We start from the raw sequence: 27,848 nt of genomic DNA on the forward strand, positions 1-27,848 counted from the left end.
AGGATTAGAAAAAAGCTCATTCGAGGGACAGCCAAAGTTGGACATTTTGGAGACAAGGTTAGAGAGAGCAGACTTAGATGGTATGGAGATGTTAAGAGACGAGAGAGTGAGTATATTGGTAGAGGGGTGCTGAGGGTGGAGCTGCCAGGCAAAAGAGCGAGAGGAAGACCATAATAAAGGTTGATGGATGTTGTGAGGGAGGACATGAGGACAGTGGGTGTTAAAGAAGATGATGCATGAGATAGGCTTGGATGGAAAATATGACATGCTCTGGCAACCCTAACGGAACAAGCCAAAAGGAAAATGAGATTTATCAGGATCCATAGATGTGTGAGTGAGTGAATGCGAGTGTGAATGGCATTACTTGTGGAATCATAGGTCATGGATGGAGACCTGATGATGCTAACAGAAGTCTGTGTTTCGGTGAAGTACACAAGGTCGAGTTTGGGACCACTGATATACAGTGAAGGAAATAAGTATTTGAACACCCTGCTATATTTCAAGTTTTCCCACATAGAAATCATATCAATATCCCTGAATCTGACGCATCAACCTTGACGACAAGCTGTCTATCTGGATCGGGCAAGGTTAGGACCGGAGCTGTGGTAAAGCTGGCCTTGAGCTTACGGAAGGCCACCTGGCAGGCTGGGTTCCAAACGAAGGGAATGTAGGGAGAGGTGCATGCAATAGGGCCGCAACCGGACTAAAGTCTCGGATGAATTTGCGGTAGAAATTGATGACCCCAATAAACTTCTGCACCTCCTTGCGGGTAGTTGGAGTGGGCCAATTAAGAATGGCCTCGACCTTCCTGGGATCCATGCGTATCTCTCCCTCCACCAAGGTGAAGTCCATGAACGACACGAGGGTTGGTGGAAGTCACACTTTTCAGCCTTGACATACAGGTCATGGCACAATAACTGCGGCACCGCACAAATATGGCTGACATTGGATTTTTTTATCTGGGGGTAAAAAATCAGGATGTCGTCTAGGTAAACAAAAACATATAGTGAAGAAAACAAGTATTTGAACACCCTGCTATATTTCAAGTTCTCTGACTTAGAAATCATGGAGGGGTCTGAAATTTTCATTGTAGGTGCATGTCCACTGTGAGAGAGATAATCCAAAAAGTAAAATCCAGAAATCAGAATGATCTCAATGAATGAACAATGAATGATTTATTCGTGTGATACAGCTGCAAATAAGTATTTGAAGACCTGAGAAAACAAATGTTAATATTTGCTAGAGTAATCTTTGTTTGGAATTACATAGGTCAAACATTTCCTGTAGTTGTTCACCAGGTTAGCAAACACTGCAGGAGAGATTTTGGCCCATACCTCCACAAAGATTTTCTCTAGATCAAGCAGCTTTCTGGGTTGTCACTGAGTGACATGGTGTTTCAGCTCCCTACAAAGATTTTCTATTGGGTTTAGGTCTGGAGACTGGCTAGGCCATGCCAGAACCTTGATATGCTTCTTTTGGAGCCACTTCTTGGTTTTCTTGGCTGTGTGCTTCGGGTCATTGTCATGATGAAAGACCCAGCCATGACCCATCTTCAATGCTCTGACTGAGGGAAAGAGGTTGTTCCCCAAAATCTCACATTACATGGCCGCGGTCATCCTCTCCTTAATACAGTGCAGTCGTCCTCTCCCATGTGTAGAAAACCACCCCCAAAACCTGATACTACCACCGCCATGCTTCACAGTAGGGACGGCGTTCTTGGGAATGAACTCATCATTTGTCTTCCTCCAAACACGGTGAGTGGAATTATGACCAAAATGTTCAATTTTGGTCTCATCTGACCACAGAACCTTCTCCCATGATTCCTCTGTAGCAAACTTAAGATGGGCCTTGTTCTGGTTTCAGCAGGGGAACCTTCCGTGATGTGAATGATTTCAAACTATAAACATCTTCGTGTATTACCAACAGCCACCTTGCACATGGTGGTCCCAGCACTTTTCAGGTCATTGACCAAGTCCTGTCGTGTCGTCCTTGGCTGATTCCTCACCTTTCTCAGGTTCACTGAGACCCCACGAAGTGATACCTTGCGTGGGGCTCCACTCCAATTGAGATTGACAGTCATGTTGAGCTTCTTCTATTTTCTAATGATTGCTCCAACAGTGGAGCTTTTTTCACCAAGCTGCTTGGCAATTTCTCCGTAGACCTTTCCAGCTGTGTCTTCCTCTTCTTTTCCTTTCGGCTTGTCCCGTGAGGGATTGCCACAGCGTGTCATCTTTTGCCATCTTAGCCTATCTTCTGCATCTTCCTCTCTAACCCCAACTGCCCTCATGTCTTCCCTCACCACATCCATAAACCTTCTCTTTGGTCTTCCTCTTGCTCTTTTCCCTGGTAGCTCCATCCTTAGCACCCTTCCACTCACTCTCTCGCCTCTGAACATGTCCAAACCATCGAAGTCTGCTCTCTCGTATCTTGTCTCCAAAACATCCAACTTTGGCTGTCCCTCTAATGAGCTCATTTCTAATCCTATCCGACCTGCTCACTCCGAGCGAGAATCTCAACATCTTCATTTCTGCTACCTCCAGTTCTGCTTCCTGTTGTTTCTTCAGTGCCACCATCTCTAATCCGTACATCATGGCTGGCCTCACCACTGTTTTGTAAACTTTGCCCTTCATCCAAGCAGGGACTCTTCTGTCACAAAACACACCAGACACCTTTCGCCAGCTGTTCCAAACTGCTTGGACCAGTTCCTTCACTTCCTTACCACACTCATCATTGCTCTGGATTGTTGACCCTAAATATTTGAAGTCCTCCACACTCGCTATCTCTTCTCCCTGTAGCCTCACGCTTCCCCCTCCACCTTTCTCTTTCACGCACATATATTCTGTTTTACTTCAGCTAATCTTCATTCCTCTCCTTTCCAGTGCATGTCTCCATCTTTCGAATTGCTCCTCTGCATGCTCCCTGCTTTCACTGCATATCACAATATCATCTGCCAGTCTAACCTCATCTGTCAGCCTATCCATTACCACTGCAAACAGGTAGGGAAGGAAGCTGATCCCTGATGCAGTCCCACCTCCACCTTGAATTCTTCTGTCACACCTAAGGCACCCCTCACCATTGTTCTGCTGCCATCATACATGTCCTGTACTATTTTAACATACTTCTCTGCCACACCAGACTTACGCATGCAGTACCACAGCTCTTCTCTTGGTACTCTGTCATAGGCTTTCTCGAGATCCACAAAGACACAATGTAGCTCCTTCTGACCTTCTCTGTACTTTTCCACGAGCATCCTCAAGGCAAATAATGCATCTGTGGTACTCTTTCTTGGCATGAAACCATACTGTTGCTCGCAGATACTTACTTCTGTCCTGAGTCTAGCCTCCACTACTCTTTCCCATAACTTCATTGTGTGGCTCAACAACTTTATTCCTCTATGGTTGCCACAGCTCTGCAAGTTCCCTTTGTTCTTCAAAATGGGAACGAGCACACTTTTCCTCCATACTTCAGGCATCTTTTCGCCCGCTAGTATTCTGTTGAATAAGTTGGTCAAAAACTCCACAGCCATCTCTCTAAATTGCTTCCATACCTCTACCGGTATGTCTTCAGGACCAACTGCCTTTCCGTTTTTCATCCTTTGTAGTGCCTTTCTGACTTCCCCCTTAGTAATCATTGCCACTTCCTGGTCCTTCCCACTTCCCTCTTCAACTCTTCCTTCGCTCTCATTTTCTTCATTCATCAACTTCTTAAAGTATCCTTTCCATCTATTTAGCACACTACTGGCACCAGTCAACACATTTCCATCTCTATCCTTAATCATCCTTACCTGCTGCACATCCTTCCCATCTCGATCTCTCTGTCTGGCCAACCTGTAGAGATCCTTTTCTCCTTCTTTTGTGTCCAACCTGGTGTACATGTCTTCATATGCCTCTTGGTTAGCCTTTGCCACCTCTACCTTTGCCCTAGGTCGCATCTCGATGTGCTCCTTTCACCTCTCCTCAGTCCTCTCAGTGTCCGAATTCTTCTTCGCTAATCTCTTTCCTTGTATGACTCCCTGTATTTTGGGGTTCCACCACCAAGTCTCCTTCTCCCCTTTCCTACCAAAAGACACACCAAGTACTCTCCTGCCTGTCTCTCTGATTACCTTGGCTGTCGTTGTCCAGTCTTCCGGGAGCTTCTGCTGTCCATCGAGAGCCTGTCTCACCTCTTTCTGAAAGGCCGCACAACATTCTTCCTTTTTCAGCTTCCACCACTTGGTTCTCTGCTCTACCTTTGTCTTCTTAATCTTCGTACCCACCACCAGTCATCCTACACACCACCATCCTATGCTGTCGAGCTACACTCTCCCCTACCACTACTTTCAGTAATCTCCTTCAGATTACATCGCCTGCACAAAATATAATCCACCTGCGTGCTTCTTCCTCCGCTCTTGTAGGTCACTATATGTTCTTCCCTCTTCTGGAAATAAGTCATGTAGTTCCATCCAGAATTTCTCTTTCAACTCTAGGTCAAATCCTACCTGTGGGGCATAGCCGCTAACCACATAATACATAACACCTTCAATTTCAAATTTTAGTCTCATCACTCGATCTGATACTCTTTTCACCTCCAAGACATTCTTAGCTAGCTCTTCCTTTAAAATAACCCTACTCCATTTCTCTTCCCATCTAATCCGTGGTAGAATAATTTAAACCCGCTCCTAAACTTCTAGCCTTACTACCTTTCCACCTGCTCTCTTGGATGCACAGAATATCAACCTTTCTCCTAATCATCATGTCAACCAACTCCTGAGCATTTCCTGTCATGGTCCCAACATTTGAAGTCTCTACTCTCAATTGTAGGTTCTGTGCATTCCTCTTCTTCTTCTGCCAAGGAATCTGCTTTCCTCCTCTTCTCTGTCTTCGACCCACAGTAGCTGAATTTCCACCGACGCCCTGCAGGTGAGCAGTGGGCCGGGGGCGGGCGTTGTTAAACCGGGCCACGACAGATCCGGTATGGGATTCTTGAGATGAACGCTCATATTTGTTTGGCACATTTTTTACGCCGGATGCCCTTCGCTAAGACGATACATTCTTAGCCAGCGCTTCCTTTTAAAATAACCCCTCCATTTCTCTTCCCATCTACTCCATGGTAAAATAATTTAAACCCTGCTCCTAAACTTCTAGCCTTTCTACCTTTCCACCTGTTCTCTTGGATGCATATGTCAACCTTTCTCATTATCATCATGTCAACCAACTCTTGAGCTTTTCGTGTCATAGTTCCAACTTTTGAAGTCTCTACTCTCAATTGTAGGTTCTGTGCATTCCTCTTCTTCTTCTGCCAAGGAATCTGCTTTCCTCCTCTTCTTTGTTTTCGAACCACAGTACTAGAATTTCCACCGATGCACTGCAGGTTAATGGTGCTGGAGGCGGGCGTTGTTAACCCAGGCGACAACCGATTCGGTATGAGAATCTTTCGATGAACGCTCATTTTTGTTTGATAAAGTTTTAACCCAGACGCCCTTCTTGACGCAACCCTCTGCATTTATCCGGGCTTGGGACCGGCCTACAGATTGCACTGGTTTGTTCCCCCATAGGGCTGCATTACCTTTCCAGCTGTGTGAATTGTACAATTTTGTCTCTGGTGTCTTTGGACAGCTCTTTAGTCTTGGCCATCTTCCAAATTTGAATATTACTGATTGTATTGGGTGGATAGGTGTCTATGCAGGTTACGACCTCACACAGGTGCATCTGATTCAGGATAATACATGGAGTGGATGTGGAGTTTTAAAGGCGGAGCCCGTGGCCTGGGCGCTAACCGACAAAAGCAAGGAAGTCATGTTCATCAGGCCCAAGAAGCTGATCCGCACATTGGCCGCCCTGGCCCTTGGTTACGTGGACATCAGGACTTTGGCAACCAAGTGGGTCCATGTCAGCTATGCCTTGTGGATCCCAGATGTGAGCAATGGGAACCAGAGAAGATGGAGTCTGTCACCAATGTGTCGCACATTCCCACCAACAGGTGGGTGCTCAACTGCTGCCTGTGTTAAGAAAAGATAGGAGCTTACATTCAGTGCTCCGCCAAAAACTGCCGCATTGACATCACCCAGGACGACAAAGTCAAGTTCAAGTACCACTGGCCCAAGCACTCGGGCCTTCAGGGCAGCGACTCTGTGGAGCGGGACTCCATTGCTGAGGTAGAAAATGAGGAAAGCATCAGGAGCAAGAAGGGCAAACAGAGAGAAAGGATTTGAGGGAGCAATGAAGCGGACACCGCCGCCTTCGGTCTCATCCCTTTCGTCTCGTCATCCCCCTTGTCGTTGCAGTCGTCCTTGTGTCGTGTTCATCAAGACAACGTGGAGGAAAAGCACAACAACGTCCGCAAGATGATATTGCAAGAGATGGATGAGGTCTTCTACCAGTTTGTGGATGCCGAGGAAGTGGGCTGTCACCTCAAGATGGCGCCTGAGACTGAACAATTGCATTATTTTGGAAAAAAAGTACATGAGAAAAATTTGAACATTTTGAACAGTATTATGAATGTGTATTTTCATTTACAGTTGCAAGTGGGAACTTCCCAGAATGAAAGTGCAGTTATTCCCAGCCTTAGAAATGTGTTCAGGCAGATTACTAATAAACTAATAAATTGAAGAAAAAATAAATATGTCAGCTATATCTATTCAGGTCAACCATATCTGTATCTAAGTGCTTAACAATCAATCGCAGCTATTTTTCAAAAGAGAACCCCCCCACTCCCAGTCATTTTACAGGGCTCAGCAACCTTTTTGAGGCTGAGGGCTACTTCGATAGCACCGATCGCATGAAGGGCTACGTGACATGTTTGCGGCAAATTTCAGACTCAGTTCATTACACGTACATAAAATATTTCTGTTTTAATTTATTAAAAGTAAATGACATTACAGGTATTTTAAATTTTTAATTCACGTTAGCAAGTGAGATTCAGAATTTAAAGCACAAATAATAGTAACAATTTGTGGTATTTTTTGAATATACCTCACTTATATGGTCCTCGTGGGCTACCATTCGCCCACGGGCACCGCTTTGGTGACCCCTGGGTGTTGACCGATCTTTGAAGACACACAGAATATTGTGTTCTATGGTTTTATAGACACCCACCAAATGAAAGATTAGTCTTCCAGCTTTAAAAAAATAAAAAGTTTGTTTCTACCTTTTTCCGTTCTGTTGTAATTGATGGTTAAAAATGGGTAGGTTTTCCCCAAAATTCTTCTATGGTGACAAGAAAATAGAGAAAATCAGCTTTTTGTGAAGAGATGCACTTCAAATAAAGGTTTGGTACAAATATTTTTTGTTTTTGTGAAGGTTCAAATATCTGAACAACTTTACCACAACATACAAACACACAACGCGTGTGTGTGTGTGTGTGTGTGTGGATATATATATTTATCCATCCGGTTTTTGAGCCACTTATCCTCACGAGGGAGGTGGGACTACTGGAGCCTATCCAAGAGGGAAGGTACACACTGAACTGGTTGCCAGCCAAGGGCAGGGCACATGGAGAAAGACAACAGTCACTATGGAAGTAAATATATGTCACCAGGATTTGAATTTGAAATGCCACAGAAAATGGGATTTTGATTTGAAATGTAAAGTGACCACATTTTCAATCGCAGTTATGCTTTCTTAGTCACGTGACGCCACATACTGAGAAAGTGCAACTGGATCGGCTGGTTGTTTGGTTCTGACCTGAAGTAACCCTGCCTGGTGGCACAGATGTTGAATTTTAGACAGCGAATTGTAGCCAGTTGAATTTCTGACAGTGAGTTGTAGCTGGTTGAATTTCAGATAGCAAATTGTAGCCAGTTGAATTAACATTGAAAAGTTACACTGAAATAGAACTATTGAAAATAGGATCACTTTACATTTTAAATTCAAATACTGTTTTCTGTGGCATTTCAAATTCAAATCCTGGTGGCACATACGGTATTTACCTCCAAAGTTGCTCACATTCACACCTACAAACAATTTAGACTCTTCAATTCATGTATGTTTTTGGGATGTGGGACAAAACTGGAGTGCCCGGAGAAAATCCACGAAGGCACGAGGAGAAAATGCAAACTCCACACAGGCGGGGCCAGGATTTGTACCCAGGTCCTCAGAACTGTGAGGCCAATACTCTACAGCTGTATCACCGTGCTGCCTGTGTATATGTCTTCAACGGTGGTGTCCAAACGACGGTCCGCGGGCCAACTGTGGCCCACACACCAGTTTTTATTGGCCAATGGCAAATTATGAAAATATAATTGAATATGGCCCACATAAGAAGCTTGAGCTCAACTCTATTTCACTTCTCAGTTTCAACACTAAAAGGAGGCAGCCATGGAAATCCCAACACAACAAAATTAGTTAGCGAAGAAAAACGTTAACCATAAGTCAGCAAAAATGACAGCAGTACCGAAGAAACGCAAAACAGCAGGTGAGTGTAGAAGATTGATACGTGAGAATATTTTTTCAAAGAAATCAACGGAAAATGTGTCTGTTTGATTTGCAATGAAGATGTTGCTGTGATGTAAAGGTATAATGTCCGTCACCACAATGGCATCAACCATCAGAGCTACGTATCTTACACCGGTGCCAAATGAAAACAAAAATGTAAGCAAATGGCAGCTAGCCTGCAAGCTCAACAGCAATTTTTAGTAGAGCAAAACGCCACAGTGCACAAATATTTTCTCTGTTAAATCAGAACAAAAGCAGACTGAGAATCAGAATGACTGAAAGCCATCTCTGTGAAGTCCTTCGTGTCTCAACCACCAAACTTTCTCTTGTCATGTCAGCCATCCTTCTGTCCAAAGGACAGCATCACTGCTACTGACTGCAATGTTCTTCACATTATAGGTGTGTTATAAATACACACAATATTCACGTGTCAATATCTCACCTCGAATGTGTGGCCTGGACCTTTGTTTATTTTTATATATTTAGCCCTCACAAAAAAACTTTGGACACCCCTGGTCTACAATGAATATTTTTTTTCATGTGGTATGCAATAAAAAAGCTACCTTTGTGCATTAAAATATTGATGCGTGATGTGTACCATATTTATAACCTAAGTACACAATGAGTTCCAAAATCTCTAAATATTGTTGTGTCGCTAGACCAATGAAGTACGTGTACACCTGAACACACCCGTTAAATAGTTAGCATGCATGCCAATATGCATTTTAACATGTATGCAAGTTATCATATGATGACACTCACGAGGCAGTGAGGAACAACTGCATTTTTACATCTGCAGCCAGAAGAAGCTTACATCACCACATACAATGAAAGTGTAGTGAAGTCATGGTATCACATCAAAATTAAAATGATCACACCACAGCAAACACAATAGCAAAAATAGCAAATAAATCTATAATTGAAGAAACAATTGACACAAAACATGCACTTTATAAACGAAGCGGCACGGTAGTGCATCTGAAGAGCATTGGCCTCACAGCCCTGAAGTCCGGGGTTCAAATCTTGGCCCTGCCTGTGTGGGCTTTGCATGGGTTTTCTCCGGGATCTCCGGTTTCCTCTCACATCCCAAAAACATGCATTAATTGGAGACTCCAAATTGCCCCGAGGTGTGATTGTGAGTGTGACTATTGTCTGTCTCTATGTACTGTGCCCAATGATACTGTATCTTGGATAGGTTCTGTCATGGTCCTGCCGGTCCAGCCCTGGCTGAGCGGGTCCCAGCGCACCGGCTCTGATTAGGAGGCGCACACCTACGCTTCATCGTCCGTGATTACCCCAGTGTATATATAGAACCCAGTGGATGGTCTGGGTTGGCCAGATCGTCGCAACTTTTGCCCCGTTCCTGCACTCCCGTACTCTTGATCGTCAACCCTGGTGTTCCGACCTCCACCTGTCTCTCCGACCGATCCCATAAGCCTGATATCTTTGATACTCCTGCCTTCTCTGATCGATCTCCCATGTACCGACCCCTGCCTGCCCGCGGTCTGCTCTCTACGCCCGACGTCCTGACTACCGCTGCTGCATTTGACTGTCTGCCTGATCCCTGACTTTGGACCGAATAAACACTTTTCCTGAACTACCTTTGTATCTCCGGAGTCCTGCATTTGGGTCCTCCCTCCGTACCGATGGGTCGTGACAGGTTCCAGCAATCCCGCGACCCTTGTGAGGGTAAGCAGTTCAGAAAATGGATATATCCATCCATCCATCTGGGATGGATTGCGGGGGAAGTAGCTTCACCAGGGATACACACACTTCCCTTTCCCCAGCCACTTTTTCCAGCTCTTCTGGAGGGATCCCGAGGTGTTCCCAAGCCAGCCGAGGGACATAATCTCTCCAGCGTGTCCTGGGTCATCCCCGGGGTCTCTTTCTGGTGGGACATGCCCAGAACACCTCACCAGGGAGGCGTCCAGGAGGCATTTGAATCAGATGCCCCAGCCACCTCATCTGGCTCCTCTCAATGCGGAGGAGCAGCAGCTCGACACTGAGCCGCTCCTGGATGATCGAGCTTCTCACCTTATCATTAAGGGGGAGGCCAGAAACCTGTAAAGGCTCTAAAATATAATCTAAAATATAAATCTATTTTTTCAGTGTTTCTGGATCCTGTTCAAATATTGTTGGGCTGGTAATAGCATTACAACAATGGCTGATGATGGGCTTCACGGAAGTGCCATCGAGACTGGCATGCACATCTCTTCCAGAGCAATGGAGCAAGCCAAGAGGTCAGAAGATTGAGCCAGCTGCAGTTCCACAAGTTGTATTTGTCAACCCCAAACTTGTAAGAAAGAAAAGACCTGTGAGGAACACATTGACAGACTGCAGGTAAATTTAATTTGTTTCATTACGCTATAACAGTTTGGTTCTGTCGTCACCATAATTTAAATTTCATTTCATGATAATTTAATAATAACAATACCAACATGTACACATGCACCCATTTTATATTATTCATACACTACAATTCTTTTAAGTGTAGTTCATAATACACTCTTGTGAATACTGTTCATTGACATTTTATTGCATGATGTGACAAAAATAACCAACAATGAATAAACTTGTCAAATGTTAATCAACTGTCAAACTCCTTTATTTCACAGAAACATTAAATCCCACAAAAAATATATTGATCACTTAAAGTCTTTGGAAGAGTGTTCAATGGCCTATGTGGTGTCCAGCCCAAGACTGACATTGAACACTCATCTGGGTACAGTGCCTGTGGCTGGTGGTCTTGCAACATCTGTAAGTTTCACTTTCTTTTTATACACAATGGCATGAAATTGGTTAGAAAAGAACAGACATACCAAATCTGTGCAATTGAAGACATCAGTGACAAAGAAATGCGGCCACTCAGTATCTTGAAACTTTTAATTCGTCTGATCGCTCTTTCTACATGAACTCTGTGTTTGGCAATTTTTTGTGTAAGGTTCACATCATGTGAATTCATTTGTATCCCTGATTTGGCAAAAGGTGGAATGTTCAGTTTAAGTCCAACATCCTCTACTTCTTTCACAATGTCAAAACCTTTGTCAGCCATTATCCCATCACCCGTTTTTAGATATCCAATCTCAACAAGTTGTATCAACATAGACTGAAATCCAGATTTTTTATAGATTTCCTTATCAGAAATCGATCCAGCAAACAGCATAGAGCTAAATATAACAGACCCTCTGGGATCTACAGCAACTAAGGCTTTGAGTGTGTTACATGATTTGTAAGTACTGTAGGTTTGAGACTGGGCATTGAGTGATGAAGGCTTTTGAATTCTAATTTCAGTACAATCAATAATGCTGAAAGTATCTGGGAATTCCTGTCTGTAATTACCTGGCATGTGTTCATATATAACATCTCTGGGTGGCCAGATGCATACTTCACCAAATCGGAGATACATGTAATTCACCCACGAGTTGAACACAACGCCAACAACTTGCTTTGTAAGACTAAATCGAAAAGCTCGGTCTTGTAGGTCAGAGTCATTTCTTAGTTTGCATAGAGTCAATAGTAATTGATCTTTAAATGATATCTTCTTTATCTGAGAAAGATTGCCTTTGCCAACATATTTTAAAGGGCATGAATCAGTGTCAGGCACCAAAAACTTGAAAATTGCATTAAATGTGTCCTTGGAAAAGCCTGTGTAATAATGCATATGACTCTCATCCTCCATAAGCACATCAACAGTGAAAGATGAAGATGTCACATTGTCGTTCCGTCTCAACTTTTCTTCCAGCATGTTCAGCTGTCGTTTGGTCTCCAGGTGTTCAAGTGTGCATTTGGCATAATCTCTCAGTAGGATTTCCTTTTCAGCGACTAACGACATCAGATCCATTGGTTCAACCCCTGACAAAAAAAAAAAAAAAACTATATAATTTTTGACAGTATGTTTACATGGTTGAAACAACAGGAAGCTGAACTGGAGGTGGCAGAAATGAAGATGTTGAGGTTCTCGCTCGGAGTGACCAGGTTGGATAGGATTAGAAATGAGCTCATTCGAGGGACGGCCAAAGCTGGATGTTTTGGAGACAAGATTCGAGAGAGCAGACTTCGATGGTTTGGACATGTTCAGAGGCGAGAGAGTGAGTATATTGGTAGAAGGATGCTGAGGATGGCGCTCCCAGGCAAAAGAGCGAGAGGAAGACCAAAGAGAAGGTTTATGGATGTGGTGAGGGAAGACATGAGGGCAGTTGGGGTTAGAGAGGAAGATGCAGGAGATAAGCTAAGATGGCAAAAGATGACACGCTGTGGCGACCCCTAACGGGACAAGCCGAAAGGAAAAGAAGAAGAAGAAGAAGTTTACATGGTTGAAACAGTTTACATGGACATGATGATACAGTGTGTATTTTTCAAACTGTAATCACTCATTAAATGTTTATTTTTCAGGCCAGGTTCTTTGAACTAGAAGATGCAAAGAAAGTTGGGACCTGTTGTGGAAACGTAGCCTTCCCTCAATCAGCAAAAGTTACCCCAGCTGAATTATTCAAGACATGGTTCACTGAACTACATCAAGAACAGTGTATCAAGATAGAAGAAAGCACAAGGGACCAAACCAACAGTACTCTGTGGCACGCAGAAAGAAAAAAATGTCTAACAGCATCTAATTTTGGAGCAATTTTGCAAAGAAAGAAAATTACAGACAAATTTCTGATGGAATTAATCGACCCAAAGCGTTTCAGCTCAGTGCAAACTTCGTATGGCCAAAAAAACGAAAAAGTGGCAGCTGCACAATATATCAAGAGTACAGGAAACCATCTGCATGACTGTGGACTAATAGTGAATCCCAAATTTCCATATCTTGAATCAACACCCGATTCCAAAGTGTGCTCTAATGGAATTACAGGACTCCTTGAGGTCAAATGCCCCTACTCTGCACGGGATGTTACTGTACAAGAAGCCAGCACTTCAGACAGTTTCTGTTTGGAAAATAATTATGAACAATTGAGGCTCAAAAGTAATCACAACTATTACTACCAAGTACAAGGACAGCTGCTCACATCTGGAGCTGAGTTTTGTGATTTTGTGGTCTACACAAGAGTAGACCTATTTGTTCAAAGAATATACCCAAACATTGACTTCATGGAGAATATGTTGAATAAGCTGAGTCAATTTTATTTCCATCATGTGCAGTCTTATATCAGAAGACATTCAACTGACCCATGAATTTCTTTTTAGGGTTGTTTACATTTGTGTCACATAGGATGTTTGTGTTCTTCCCTATATGGATCTTAAACTTCGTTTTGTTTTAACTTGAATAAAGAAACATCTTACATCTTGAATGCGTCTGACTCGCAGTAGAAACTGTTCCGGTACTCGCAGTAGAAACTGTTCCGGTAGATGTATCGCCGTTGGTGCCAATATCTTCTGTCATGGTGCTTTCCTCAGGCTGAGTACTTACAGTTGATTTCCTGTGAATGATTAAATAATAACTGAGTTTTATACATAAAGAAACTTGTCCAGCACTGTTATGCTTCCAGAATTAAAATTTCAGTCTGTGATGCACAATGTTTTGAACAGCTGTACTTTAATATTGTCATTTATATAATATATATATATATATATATATAGGGGGAGTGCTTCCTTGTTTTGGTACATTAAAAGTGGATTTTTAAGCACTGAATTGTGACTTTTAACCCAGAGAACTGGCACATTATGCAATACAAAATATAGTTATAGTTCAAAACACTTTGTTGTCTTTTCCATTGTCCAATGTTGAGTTATTGTCCAGATAAAACCATACCGCTCAGTTGCAAAGTTCAAACATTTTCTTTTTAATGGTGCCTTCCTGGTTGATTTAGACCGACAAAGGGGATCCGCAGGAAAGGGGTCAGGTAATGTCTTGAATTGTAGTGAGTGGTTTACAAAGTGCTAAAAAAGTGAAGAAGCAAACATGTTTCAAATCAACGAAATATTATAGATTCTAAATACAATACATACTCAACTGAGACAGACGCCATGCTTCTGATTTCATTCAAATCAACAATATATTATAGATTCTAAATACAATACATTCTTAACTGAGAGAGACGCCATGCTTCTGATTTCATTCAATCATTCACACGTAGCAATGTTATGCTAGCGAAGAACGTCTAATTCATTTATACGAGATGTGTATTAAAAATCAAATATAGGGCATATCTTTGTGCAAACACAGTCTGGTGAAGCTTCGGCCGCGAGCCGGCAAGAAAGCGACACGTTTTTGCAGTCCGATCATCGCTAAATATCGCTCAACAAAGAATAAGTGTGTCAATCGTTCACACGTAGCGGTGTTATGCTAGCGAAGAACGTCTCATTAATTTATACGAGACGTGTATTAAAAATCAAATATAGGGCATATCTTCGTGCAAACACAGTCTGGTTAAGCTTCGGCCGCGAGCCGGCAAGAAAGCGACACGTTTGTGCAGTCCGATCATCGCTAAATATTGCTCAACAAAGAATAAGTGTGTCAATCTTTCACACGTAGTGGTGTTATGCTAGCGAAGAACGTCTCATTAATTTATACGAGACGTGTATTAAAAATCAAATATAGGGCATATCTTCGCGCAAACACAGTCTGGTGAAGCTTCGGCCGCGAGCCGGCAAGAAAGCGACACGTTTGTGCAGTCCGATCATCGCTAAATATTGCTCAACAAAGAATAAGTGTGTCAATCGTTCACACGTAGCAATGTTATGCTCGCGAAGAACTTCAAATTCATTTATACGAGACGTATTGAAAATCAAATATAGGGCATACCTTCGTGCAAACATTGCGGTTGATATTAGATGGATTTATTTGATGATGCGGTCTTCCACAAAGTTTGATCCATCGAAGGCATTTTTCGTACTGGGTCTTCGGTTTTGGAAAGGGTACGAATCGAACTCCACCAAGTAGCCTTTCAGGATACCTGTCGTCACTATTACAAAGTCCGTGACTACACCTCTTAACCATATTTTTTGTTAAATAACCCAAATACATGATAAAACGCTAACAAAACCTATACTGGACCATGCAATGTTGTCTGAGAAAATAGCGGGAGCAAAAAAGGGGCGTGATTTATGCAGATCTCTGGCCTCTGATTGGTCAGTGATGCGGATTGCGCAATATCCACAGAGGGGTCAATTGAGAGCTTCACATTTCGACTTAGCTCCCTCTTTACCACAGCGGACCAATACAAAATCCGCACCCCTACAGACATTTCACCGATTTGTCTGTCAATCTCCCGCTCCATTCTTCCCTCACTTGTGAACAAGACCCCAAGATACTTAAACTCCTCCACTTGGGGCAATATCTCATCCCCGACACGGAGAGGGCACGCCAACCTTTTCTAACTGTGGACCGTGGTCTCAGATTTGGAGGTGTTGATTCTCATCCCAGCTGCTTCACACTTGCCTGTGAGCCGCTCCAGTGAGAGCTGGAGATCACGGCTTGATAAAGCCAACAGAAACACACCATCTGCAAAAAGCCGAGATGCGATGCTGAGGCCACCAAACCAGACAGACTCTATGCCTTGGCTGCACCTAGAGATTCTGTTCGTAAAAGTTATGAACAAAATCGGTGACAAGGGACAGCCTTGGCGGAGTCCAACTCTCACTGGAAACGAGTCTGATTTATTGCTGGCAATGCGTACCAAACTCTGACAACGGCCATACAGGGATCGAACAGCTCGCGTCAAGGGACTCTGTTACCCATAGCCCCAAAGAAACTCCCACAGGGCTCCACGAGGGACTCGGCCGCCGAGTTCACATCGCTGTCACGACCCATCGGAACGGAGGTAGGATCCAAATGCAGGAGTCAGAAGACGCAGGTGTAATTCGGGAAAAAACTTTTATTATTCCAAGGTCTGGGATCGGACAGGCAGTAAGGTGCAGCAGCGGTAGGTGGGACGTCGGGCAAAGAGAGCATGTCAGCGGGCAGGCAGGAGTCGGTACACGGGAGAACGATCAAAACAGGCAGGAATATCAAGGGAGTCAGGCTTACGGGGTCGGTCGGGGAACGGGCGGTGGTTAGTACACTCGGGTTGTCGATCAGAGATACGGGAGTGCAGGAACGGGACATGAATTGCGACAATCTGGTGCCGGAACAGTCGTCCCCATGGTCCTATATACACCGGGGCCAATCAGCCAGGATGAGGCGCATGTATGCGCCTTCCAATCAGTGCGGCCACCCGCACAGCCAGGGCTGGACCGGCAGGACCATGACAATCGTACCCAACCACTATGGCCCCTCTCACAGGTGGTGAGCCCATGGGAAGGGGGACCAATGTTACCCTTTCAGGATGTGCCCAGCTGAGTCCCTTTGGTACAGGTCCAGCCACCAAGCTCTCGGCTTCAAGCCCAACCTCCAGGCCTGGCTCCAAAGGGGGGCCTTAGTGACCCACGTCTGGTCAAGGAAAACCAAGATCGAACATTTGCACTTGTCATCGGGGTTTTGGAGTCGTACATTGTCTGGTCCCTCACCTTGGACCTTTATGCCATGAGTCACCCTACCAGGGGTGTGAAGCCCCAGACAACTTATCTCCTCAGATCATCGGGACACACAAACCCCTCCACCACGATAAGGTGATGGCTCGAGGAGGGGAAATTGATGTATGTATATATTTCCAAAGGTGCTACACCTCAAATACAGTTTGACAATCAGCATAAATCAGCAAAATTATCAAATATTTCCACATCTGAAACCACCCAGGGAAAACACTATTACCATATACAATTTGACACAAGCGACCAAAAAAAAAAAACTGTCGCAAAAACGATTCAGCATCTGAAACCATCAATGAGCATTCTTGACTCAATACCATTTGACTTTTTCAGAATTATTATGATCTCTGCTTAAGCTGATTTGCAGCAAATAATTAATTGCTCACTTCAGTCTGGCGAGATTCCTAGAGCTTTTAAAGTAGCTGCCGTGAAGCCTCTTTTAAAAGATAGAATGCTGGACGCTTCCATGTTAGCAAGCTATAGACCCATCTCGAATCTCTCTTTCGTAGCCAAGATTGTTGAGAAAATTATTTTGAATGAATCCAATGATTTCTTAAACTTAAATTGACTTTATAACAAATTTCAATCAGGTTTCCAAACACACTCACAGTACAGAATCTGAAAGTGCTAAATCATATAAGGTTAAATAATGACTCGGGAAAGGGGTCAATTGTTTGATCTCAGTGTGGCTTTTGATACAGTAGATCATAATATCCTGCTGAACAGGTTGGAAACAAAGGTAGGACTAAATGGAAGAGTCCTTAAATGGTTCAGGTCCAACGTGGAGGAAAAGAATTATTTTGGAACCATTGGGAGTGCTCAATCTCACTAAATGGGAATGACCTATGGGGTCTATCAGGTGTCAGTTCTTGGACCCTCTTGTTCATCCTGTATAGGCTACCCTGAAGTCAAATTCTTCAGAACTTTAAGTTTGACGATCATAGCTCTGCAGATGACACCGTTATCTTTAGCAGTGTCTCCAGATGATAAGGTTCTGAATACATTGAAAGAAATGTTAATGGAATATGAACCCAGTCGGGCTCTGAGATTGACTGACTCAGGTCAAATAGTGGAGTGTAGAGTCCAAATCCAACATGGTAAAGCAACATTTATGCTGCACACAAGTGGAATAAATTGCTCACAGAAATGACATCAACCCCAAGTGTGAATGTTTTCAAATCCAGCTTTTTTCTCAGGCTTTTTTAGTGTATTTCCATCTTCAAATGATATTTCTTGCACAGTACAGTGTTTTCATTTTTTTAAATATTTTATTTATTTGTTTTTAAATGCTTTTAATCATATGAAGCACATTGAGTTACCTTGTCTATGAAATGCATTATACAAATAAATTTGCTTTGCTTTACATCAAAAAATTGCAAGCTTTTGGGAATCACACAAGTAATCCATACATACAAAGAAAGAACAGGTATCCCTCATATCTTCCCAGATGCACCCCATGAGTATTCCTTCTGACACAGCAGTCTCTGATCAATCACACCTTCAGGACAAGGGACCTCACTTTCCTACACAGGGGACCTTTCTATTGCTCCTGTGTATATAATCTGTAACCGTTGACCTACCCTACTGAACAATCCAAAATTTCATTTGTCACCAATCTCCAATGTGGTTAAGATGCCAAATGGGTAACCATGTTATGGGCATAATTCCTCCATGGTACTCACGTCATTCAATTCCTTTTTGGCCAAAGTTAAAAAGTTCTTCAATAATGGCTGCCCTCATTCAGGGCCGGAAAACCACTCACCGCCTCCTTACTCTCAGTTACCCCTCATTTTGGCAGGTGACTGTGGGCGGGATGATCACATGCTGATTTTTTTTTTTTTTTTTTTTTTTTTTTTAAGATGGCTTTCTGACCAGCTCAAGGACCAGCTCATAGCCAGAGATGAACCCACCTCACTCGAGGACTTAATTTTGATTTACATCTGACTAGACAATCACTTGCGGGAAAGACCATGGAAGAAGAGTGTGAAGACTTGCATCTTCCACAGGAATTCTACTACATCCTGAACTCCTGACCCCTCCTCATCACACCCCACTGTTTTGAATAAGCCCGTGCAACTCATCAAAACCAGATCAGACCATCAGGAGCATCAGCACAGTTTCAATCAACAATTAAGGTTGTACTGTGGAGAACTAGGTCACTTCATTGCCCCATGTTCCATGAGACTAAAAGACCAGGCTCCCCACAAACTCCCGTGGTGAGGCATACCAACACTTCTGCCACCTCTCCCTGCCACAATGACCTCCTTCCTCGTGAATCTTGACACCTTCAGGTGGGAGGACAGGTTCTGAATGTTGTTTGTGCTTACGGACCAAACAAGAGTTCAGAATACGCAGCCTTTTTGGAGTTCTGAGAGGGAGTGCTGGAGAGCCATCTCGTTGGGGACTCCATCGATATGCTGGGGGACCTCAATGCTCAAGTGGGCAATGAGAGTGAGACCTGAAAGGGTGTGATTGGGAAGAACGACCCAACTTGAAACATGAACAAGACTTGATTACGTGGCACGGAAACGCTGTAATGAGGGAAATAATCTCACAAGAGGTTTGCATACTCACATACAATGCTGCAGTGTCAATCACAGCAAACTGGCCTCTGACAATGCAATCTACAAGGCTTATATGCCTGGCCCAATTGGTGTCAATGAGATGAGGAGGTGCAGGGAGATGCCCTTACAACCCCCCTGACAGAACCCATGTTTCCTTCCTCCTGCTTTTTTGTGGCAGCCACTTAGGAGATCGAGCAGGTGGTTAAAATTCCTCAGAGAACCCAACTGGATCACAAGACTGGCCCTCCCGATCAGTGGTTTGTACGCAATTTGATATGTTCTGACATTCTTCAGTGGGCCCATCCAGGAATTACCTGCACCATCCAAGTCATCCAATGGTGTTGCTGTTGACCCAGCGTGTTGAAAGACACTTGGACATTAATTTGAGCCTGATCCGTCTGTGCCCAAGGGAAGACATCACATCTGCCCCAGCTGATTTGCTTCAGGCCTTACCTATCCTGAGCCGCCCTAGGCCCCAGATCGCATTTGACTCCTTCTGAAGATAACACTGTTATTTGTACAATTAACGATCAGTTTTTCAGATAGAGTATGTACGCACTCCTCCTCAAGCTACCCTCTGCATTTGAAACCACCAACTTCCATGTGATTCACATCTTTACACTACATGAAATCCCCATTGACATCATCTCAGAATGAGGTTCTCAATTCCTGTCCGAGTATGGACGGGAGTTTTGTAAGGCTTGGGAAAACCATCCGGTCTATCTTCTAGGTACCACACACAGTCCAACAGCCAGGTAGAGCGGGCAAATCAGAATCTAGAGTTGAATCTTGCCTGCGTTACTGCACGCACTCCCATGCCATGGAGTCCCTTTATCTGATGGATTGACGTTGCCACAACTCCCTCACCATCGCTTCTTTCTTGGCATGTTACGGTTTCCAAGCTCTGTTGTTTCAGGAACGAGACGATATGGTGGTTATACCACGGTGAGAGATCACCTACAATCGGTCCAGTCTGTTTGGGAGCACGTCAGGGTGACTCTGACAGGAATAAGCAGCTGGTATATCTTCGATGCTCCGCCATGCCTGTGTACAATGTGTGACAGATGGTTTGGCTTTACTTCCATAACTTCCCACTCCAAACAGAATCCTGTTCGCTAACTCCATGCTTTATTGGTTTAGTTCCGATTTAATCAATCAGTTCAATTGAAGCTCCAGCAATCCCTCAAGATCCACCCAACATTCCACGTGTCCCTGGTTAACCTTGTCTCCACCCAAAAATATCCCAAACCTATTTACGAGTGAGGATGCAGGGCACACAACTTGATGTGATACAGGAACTTTAAAGTCCAAGTTCTAAGAACAACCACAAGAAGTTTGTGTCTGGTCAACTTGTGAAATGTGTTGGGGCTAAAACTGAAGCAATGTTCGGATGTTAATTGGTTTCAATGAAAGAAATGTAATGGCACAGCAGAGCCAGCCGATTGACTGGTGTTTTCAGGGATTAATATCCATCTATCCATCAATTTTCTTTGTCGCTGATCCTCACAAGGGTCGCGGGAGTGATGGAGCCTATTCCAGCAGTGAACGGGCAGGAAGCAGGGTACACCCTGGATTGGTTGCCAGCCAATCGCAGGGCACATGGAGACAGACAACAGTCGCACTCACAATCACACCTAGGGGCACTTTAGAGTTTCCAATTAATGTTGCATGTTTTTGGGATGTGGCAGAAAACCGGATTGCCTGGAGAAAGCCCACACAGGCAGTGTAGAACATGCAAACTCCACACAAGCAGGGCCGGGATTGAACCATGTACCTCAGAACTGTGAGGACAACACTTTACAGCTGCGCTACTGTGCTGCCAGGATTAATATTGTCGTAGTTAATGTATACAAATAATCCATAATACATTTTTAGATGTATTTAATATACAGTGCATCTTGGCTATGCCCACAAATGTGTGCCTACAATTCTGTGTATATAAAATGTAGAGTGTAGTATACTATAGTTAATAATAACAGAAAATGTTTAAAAAGTAAAAATGAGACATTCCTTGCAGATAACATTCACCATGGGAGCTGGTTTTTATTCTGAAAATTTATGTAATTTTTATGTTTGAGAGCATATGTTTTACTTACCACTCCTTTTTGAATGTCTATCCATCCATCAACCAATCCATGCATTATTCAAGCCTCTTATCCTCGCAAGGAACATGGGAGCACCGGTGCCTATTCGAGCTAATCCCGGGCGAAAGGCGGACGAGACCCTGATCTGGTCGCCAGTCAGTCACTGGACATACACCGACAGCATCAATGAGCGGGAATTCATCCCACGCTGTCCCTACCAAAACCAGGCGTGTGTACCACTACAACATCAGCGACCTCCTTTTTGAATGTGCATGTTTTAAAATTATACTTGGGCTAATATTTTTTTCTACATTTGTTGAATTGTTTTTTTTAAATGATGAATTCATTTTATTTTAATTGTACATCAAAATAAAGAGTAACTGACTAACTAAGACGCTTGCGAGTACAATTTCGCAGCCGAGTTGTACGTAGTTCAGTTTTTCGAGAGGAAAGAATGGAAGTAAACGGATCCGGATACGCTTTACTGAGGAGGCAAATTAGTGGATTTCCGTTTCGGGTTTTGTGTGTTTTGGGAGAGCGGCGTGCAACTTCTGTAGTGCATCGGTATTGACAACAGGGTGAGCACAATTTTAATTGTTGTGGGACCAAGCGAAACTACTACATGCTCTGAGCTATGCAAAGTATACATTTAAGAAAGGAATGAAGTAAGCGATACTGATGGTGGTTAACTTGGATCCCTTAAAGGCGAATTGTTTCTGTCAGTATTCTTTGGAGTTGGGTTACTTCTGTGACTGAAAAAATGCAGACGTAATGAATACACTCAGACATCTGTTGCATGGGCTAATTTAATATGAACTTTGATTTCGACTGAACTCAAGACTCAAATGTTACTGTTGTTGTTGTTGTGTGGGTCTATTTAAGACGAATGTTGTCAAATACATTGGCACAGGAACCAGAAAGTGTTATTCTTTGTAAATATTAGCGTAGTGTTACACTTTCCTTAAAACATTGTCTTTCTGCTTTACTTAAATCTTCATGTATGGTTGGCTTCATGGGGTTAAATAGTTCCACCTTCGCGCTGTACTTGTTTTGTTAATAACGTTGCAAGATGAAAAAAGGGAAGTCGAACATGATGAAATGATGACAAGTTAGTTAACGAAGAGATAAATGAACCAATATTTCCCCCCAGAGACTGCACATCTATGCTAAAATTTAGCTTACAACCAGTGCCCACATTTCCCCAGATTCAGTTAGGGGATCTGGTGTGAGCGTGTGTGTGTGTGTGTGTGTGGGGGGGGGGGCGCTCACCTTCAGTATGACAGCAGCACCTTTAACTCAAGCACACTCAATACACAGTGAAAAGGAGCACTGAAAGTGGAAGGTAGGATGGAATTTCGAGACAGAGCACAATGTACACCTATAGTACAGCATCCATCCATTCATCCATTTTCTGAGCCGCTTTCTCTCAGGAGTGTCACAAGAGTGATGGAGCCTATCCCGGCTCTCATTGGGCAGGATGCAGGGTACACCCTGAACAGGTTGCCGGGTAATCGCAGGGTACATGGAGACAGACAACAGTCACACTAACAATCACAGATAGGGACAGTTTAGAGTCTCTAATTAATGCATAGTTTTGGGATGTGGGAGGAAACCAGAGTGCCCGAAGAAAGCCCACGCAGGCACGTGGGAACATGCAAACTTCCCACAGGCGGGGCCAGGATTTGAACCTCGATCCTCAGAACTGTGAGGTCAATGGCCACCATAGTATAGGAGTACGACATAAGGTGTATAAAACACACCAACAATTATCATTGTGGGGAAGCACATACACACACCCAAAAAATTAAATAAAATGTAAATATTATAATTGTGGTATTGGAGTGATGCAAAATGCGGAATTAATGTTTATCATTAAAACGTTCTGCTGAGATACTTCAAGATGGTTTGTTGAAAATCCCAGCACAATATTGCCATCTACTTGACAATAGGCAATCACAACCAAGAAAACATTTGTTAACTTAAGAAGAAACACTTGTGGTCAAAATTTGTTGGTCGCCCACTGAATACATTTTGTAGCATTCTTTCAGACCAGGTATTTATGTCAGTTTGAGTTGTTTGGATGCTTTGAACTAACATTAGTTTACTTTTTGCAAAACACAAAACCAATTAAGCCCAAAACAGTAGTCTATTCTTAATGTTGTTATATACAATAGGCCAACTATGTTGTTGAAATGTTGTGTATTCCTCTGCACTGCTCTTTGTTGCCATTTAAAAATGGGAAAATGTGATGCATGGACGTCTTGCTTCAGCTACTTTGCAGTTTTACTCCCTGTATGGTCAGTCTTTAGAATACAAGAAAATAATGTTCTGAATACAATTGAAAATACAACAAAATAATAAATAAATAAATAAATGCCATGATTAAGTAAATTGAGTGTGGGTGTTCGTGGATGTGGGCTTGTGTGGGAGAGAGCTTTAAACTGTGGCCCCATAATAAAACATCTGGCCCCAGTCTACCTGCAACCCCCCAACGAAGAAAAAAATGGTCTTGAACTGCCGCTATCAGGGTTTGTTTAATTAATTAACATGTTAATCAACTAGATAAGAAACTAACATTTTTAAACTAGTTGACTGCCTCTCTGAGTTATAAAATTCAAATGACATGCACTTTCTTCTGTATAGCCTGGGTCCCTCTGAGAGATTGTCATGGCCCAATACTTGAGGTATTTCACCACAGTGGGTGATGAGCAGCCTGGCCAGTGGGAGGAGGAGGAAGAATTGCACGCAGACAGTGATGAACTGGGTCCTTCCACTGGGCAGTGCCCTGAAACCCTGACCTTCAGGGATTCCCTGAAAAGACTCTACAGCTCTGCACGCTTTCAGGTGTGTGTGTTTTTTTTTTATATACAATGTTGTTTCATAAATTTATAGGATCCACATCAATAAGGATATATTTACACCAAGTGGTTCAAGTGGTAATTCAGATACTGTATGTGGATAAAAACACTGGTTAATTGATCGTGTGACTGCATGGTTAACACATAGGATTAAGTTAACCCCCATTATGGGTCTAATAAAGATATTATTTTAACCTAATGTGAACTTGGCATCAATTAAATATGATGCATCGTAATGTAATCCTAATGTAATGTATAGCAGCCCCCCCCCCGCCCCTTCCTAAATAACTCAAACATAAAAACTGACATCACATTCCTCCATTCCTCCAAGGATGTCAATCTTTTCCTGTGACAAACTTCCTGTATTTTCGTCACCAAATTCGTTGTCATACGCTTGCGCACATTCGGTCTGTACAGCTTTGCACGATTTATTCATCTTTTTTCTCCATGGGCCCAAAGAAATTGATGGCCATTGCCAGTGAGAAGAAGACAAGAGTTCTTTTGTCCATCAAAACAAAATAAGGAATCGGTGAGAAATATGAAAAAGACAGGCGTGCATGTGGGCTCATGCTGCTGCTTGACATGATTTTGTGAGGATCGAAGTGGAGGTTGAACTTGAAGTTGAGGAAATTGTTTCACTGAGAAAGGCTGAGAATATCGACCAGTTGGTTCAGGAGCACCACGAGGATCTTTCAATGTTCAGGAGCACTACAAGGATCTTTCCACGTTCAGGAGCACCACAAGGATCTTTTGACGGAGGAGTGAAAGGAGCTGGAGGTGATGCAGCACACGGCAATGCAGAAGTTTAGGAGGCAGCCACTATTCCGTCAATCAGAATAAAAGAAGTGTTGACAAAATTCCATGACATTTCTGAATTTATTCAAAAGAATCATCCGAAAAATGTGTTAACTAGTCGGGCTATCGCTGACTTCGACGACGTTTGCCTTGCGCATTTCTGCAAGATTATTAAAAACCATTGAAGGCAAACATCCTTGGATCCGTACTTCACGAAACATTGAAAGGTAATATTAGTGTTTGTTTTGAAGTCATAGTTTTTGGAATTTATTAATTTTAGTGGAATTAAGTTGTATGCGTGCCTCCTCCTCCTCTGTCCCTCATGATGCCCTTTTTCTTGTTATGCACCCTTTTCGTCGTATCGTTGCTCAACCTCAAAGGTAAATGAACATATTTTCAATATTCTTTATATTATGGACACTTTGAATGCTTATTTTTGGTGGAGGTGGATTGGGACTTAGAACGGATTAGGCCATTTACATGAAAAATGTGTTTCTACTATGAAAGTTTGACGTCACGAAACGGCGTCCAGAATGGATTAATTTCATAAATAGAGGTACAACTGTATAAACAATCAACCATTCACACTCACAAACAACAGTTTGGCTCAGTGAGGTGTTGAAGACAGCAGCAGCACCCGGTTGTTAGGAGCCAGAGAGATCTATTGTGCTGGGATGGTGTTGGAGACGAGAGACTGTGATGTCGTCCATGAACTTCACATATAGGCAGTTACAGTCTCTGTGTACTCCTGGAAGTCCGTGATGTTGTTGTGGGTGGCTGCCTGTTTGAACATGCTCCAGTCTGTGGTGGGAAAACAGTCCTCGAGTGCCTCTGATAACCAGAGGTATTTTTGCTGGCATGAGCTTGACAGTAGTGTGGTCTGAAGCTTCCAGGTGGGGGAGGGAGAAGCCTTTGTCTGCTCCTTTGTGAGCTGTGTAAACATTTTCCAGAATGTTGTCCCCTCTTTTGGGAAATTTAACACGTCCATAAAGTTGTGGAAACACGGTCTTGGGGTTGGCGAGGTTAAAATCCCCAGTTAGGATGAGGAAGGCATCTGCGTGTGATGTCCGCTACTCACAGATGAGCCGGTGGAGTTCATACAGTTCCACACTCCTTATGTTAGTTGAGCTGGGAGGGATGTCAATGTCTGCCAACAGAACAGCAGTAAATTCCCTCGGTAGGTAGAAAGGCCAGCACTTGACAATCATCAACTCCAGCTGCGGTGAACAGTGTTTGCAAACCACTGCATCTTCACGGCACCAGGTATCACTGATGTAAACACAAAGTCTCTCTCAAATATCAACAAGTATGTGTCTCACAGTGGACATGCACCTACGATGAAAATTTCAGACCCCTTGAACTTGAAATATAGCAGGGTGTTCAAATACTTATTTTCTTAACTTCCGTCTTGTTGTCCAGCGAACATATGTTGGCCAGGGTGATGAAAGGGAGAGCAGGCCGGTGCGGGCTAGCTGCTAAGGTAGCTCGGACACCTGCGCTTGCCCCTCTTCTGCTTCCTTTTGGTAAAAACAGCTACTTCCAGATTGAAGAAACATGGAGAAAAAAACATCCATCCATCCATTTTGTGAGCCGCTTATCCTCAGAAGGGTCGCAGGTGTGCTGGAGCCCATCTCACCTGTCAACGGGCAGTGGTACAGGCGAGGTACAGGTGTACAGCCGAAAAAGAGGAATGGATTGTCCCAATTGAATTGAATCAGACTATAAAACCATTCAAGCTTGATACAGGTGTTCATGTAAATCTGATCTCTGTACGAGATTACAAAGCATTGAAGGTTAAGAGCAAAATTCATCCTGTAAAGAAAAAATTGAGTTATTATACAGAAGAATGAGTTCCTGTAAGAGGAGGTTGTATTGCAAGATAAGATAAGAGGACAACTATTGATCGTGGATATGTGTGTACAACCAATACTGGGGCTCAGTGCTTCAATCAAGCTCAATCTTGTCAAAAGAGTGTTTGTAGTGACATCATCAAACAATGCAACTGTTCAGGATTCACTCATGGAGGAATATAAAGACTGTTTCGAAGGACTTGGATGTCTAACTGGTCTAAATAGTCGGAATAGATCTGTTCGACTGGGAAGGAAAGCGTTACGTAGTGGTCACTGACTACTTCTCAAACTTTCAGGGATGAAAACTTTCCGCGGATTCACAGAATTCCAAGTTTTTTCATCTGAAATTGTGATCTTTGTGATACGTGTAAATCCGTTGAGAAAATTTTTTTGGGGGGTGGGCGGGTACGGCATGACGCGGGGTGACACTGTGATCAAGACTGGCCACCAGCATCTATCGGCAACGTTCGTCATGAAAGTAGTCACAGCTGTGATAGTGGAAAACGGCATTGCTGTCTGTTTGCATTAAATTTGGTGTTCATAATAAAGACAACATTCCGATTTCCAGCAGCATTTTGGCAGTATTTCATCGGTATTTTCACTCTCATGTTAACATTTCATAAAGAACCATTCTGTTTACTACGGCATCGTTATAACTTATAGACATAGGTGCACGTATGTTATCGAGGGGTCTGCACGTTTGCCAGGAGTGAAAAGATGAAGATTCTGCAACGGAAATTGATAAAAAACACAGTGTAAAAAACTGTTTCAGATGGGCATAGCTTGAAAAAAGTGTGACCGTGCAGATAGGAACGAAAACTGT

General features: G+C 43.2%; 3 protein-coding genes across 11 annotated transcripts in view; 2 read left to right on the plus strand and 1 right to left on the minus strand.

Moving 5' to 3' along the window:
* Nucleotides 1–11,204, plus strand: part of LOC133509237 (uncharacterized) — a 61,906-nt gene extending 50,702 nt beyond the window's left edge. For 2 of the 5 annotated variants that reach the window (XM_061836112.1, XM_061836113.1), the window contains 2 exons: nucleotides 10,631–10,751; nucleotides 11,027–11,204. In XM_061836112.1, the coding sequence (XP_061692096.1) occupies nucleotides 10,631–10,751; nucleotides 11,027–11,204 (299 nt within the window). Of the gene's footprint in view, nucleotides 1–4,799; nucleotides 4,885–5,696; nucleotides 6,534–10,630; nucleotides 10,752–11,026 lie in introns of those variants that run through there. The other 3 variants (XR_009797278.1, XR_009797279.1, XM_061836114.1) reach the window with 3 other exon arrangements.
* Nucleotides 1–21,673, minus strand: part of LOC133509230 (protein Jade-1-like) — a 31,693-nt gene extending 10,020 nt beyond the window's left edge. The window contains exons 1-3 of one of the 3 annotated variants that reach the window (XM_061836100.1): nucleotides 21,535–21,673; nucleotides 13,689–13,825; nucleotides 10,995–12,263 (exon numbers count right to left, since the gene is read on the minus strand). In XM_061836100.1, coding sequence (XP_061692084.1) covers nucleotides 11,176–12,263; nucleotides 13,689–13,788 — 1,188 coding nt within the window. In that variant the 5' untranslated portion in view covers nucleotides 13,789–13,825; nucleotides 21,535–21,673 and the 3' untranslated portion in view covers nucleotides 10,995–11,175. Of the gene's footprint in view, nucleotides 1–10,994; nucleotides 12,264–13,688; nucleotides 13,826–20,231; nucleotides 20,478–21,534 lie in introns of those variants that run through there. The other 2 variants (XM_061836101.1, XM_061836102.1) reach the window with 2 other exon arrangements.
* Nucleotides 21,674–21,970: 297 nt separating this feature from the next.
* hvcn1 (hydrogen voltage-gated channel 1) overlaps nucleotides 21,971–27,848 on the plus strand; it is a 53,502-nt gene continuing 47,624 nt past the window's right edge. For all 3 annotated transcript variants that reach the window (XM_061836105.1, XM_061836107.1, XM_061836106.1), the window contains exons 1-2: nucleotides 21,971–22,100; nucleotides 24,166–24,366. In XM_061836105.1, the coding sequence (XP_061692089.1) occupies nucleotides 24,190–24,366 (177 nt within the window). In that variant the 5' untranslated portion in view covers nucleotides 21,971–22,100; nucleotides 24,166–24,189. The remainder of the gene's footprint in view (nucleotides 22,101–24,165; nucleotides 24,367–27,848) is intronic.

Source organism: Syngnathoides biaculeatus, chromosome 11, assembly GCF_019802595.1.
Source record: "Syngnathoides biaculeatus isolate LvHL_M chromosome 11, ASM1980259v1, whole genome shotgun sequence".
Taxonomy (NCBI): domain Eukaryota; kingdom Metazoa; phylum Chordata; class Actinopteri; order Syngnathiformes; family Syngnathidae; genus Syngnathoides; species Syngnathoides biaculeatus.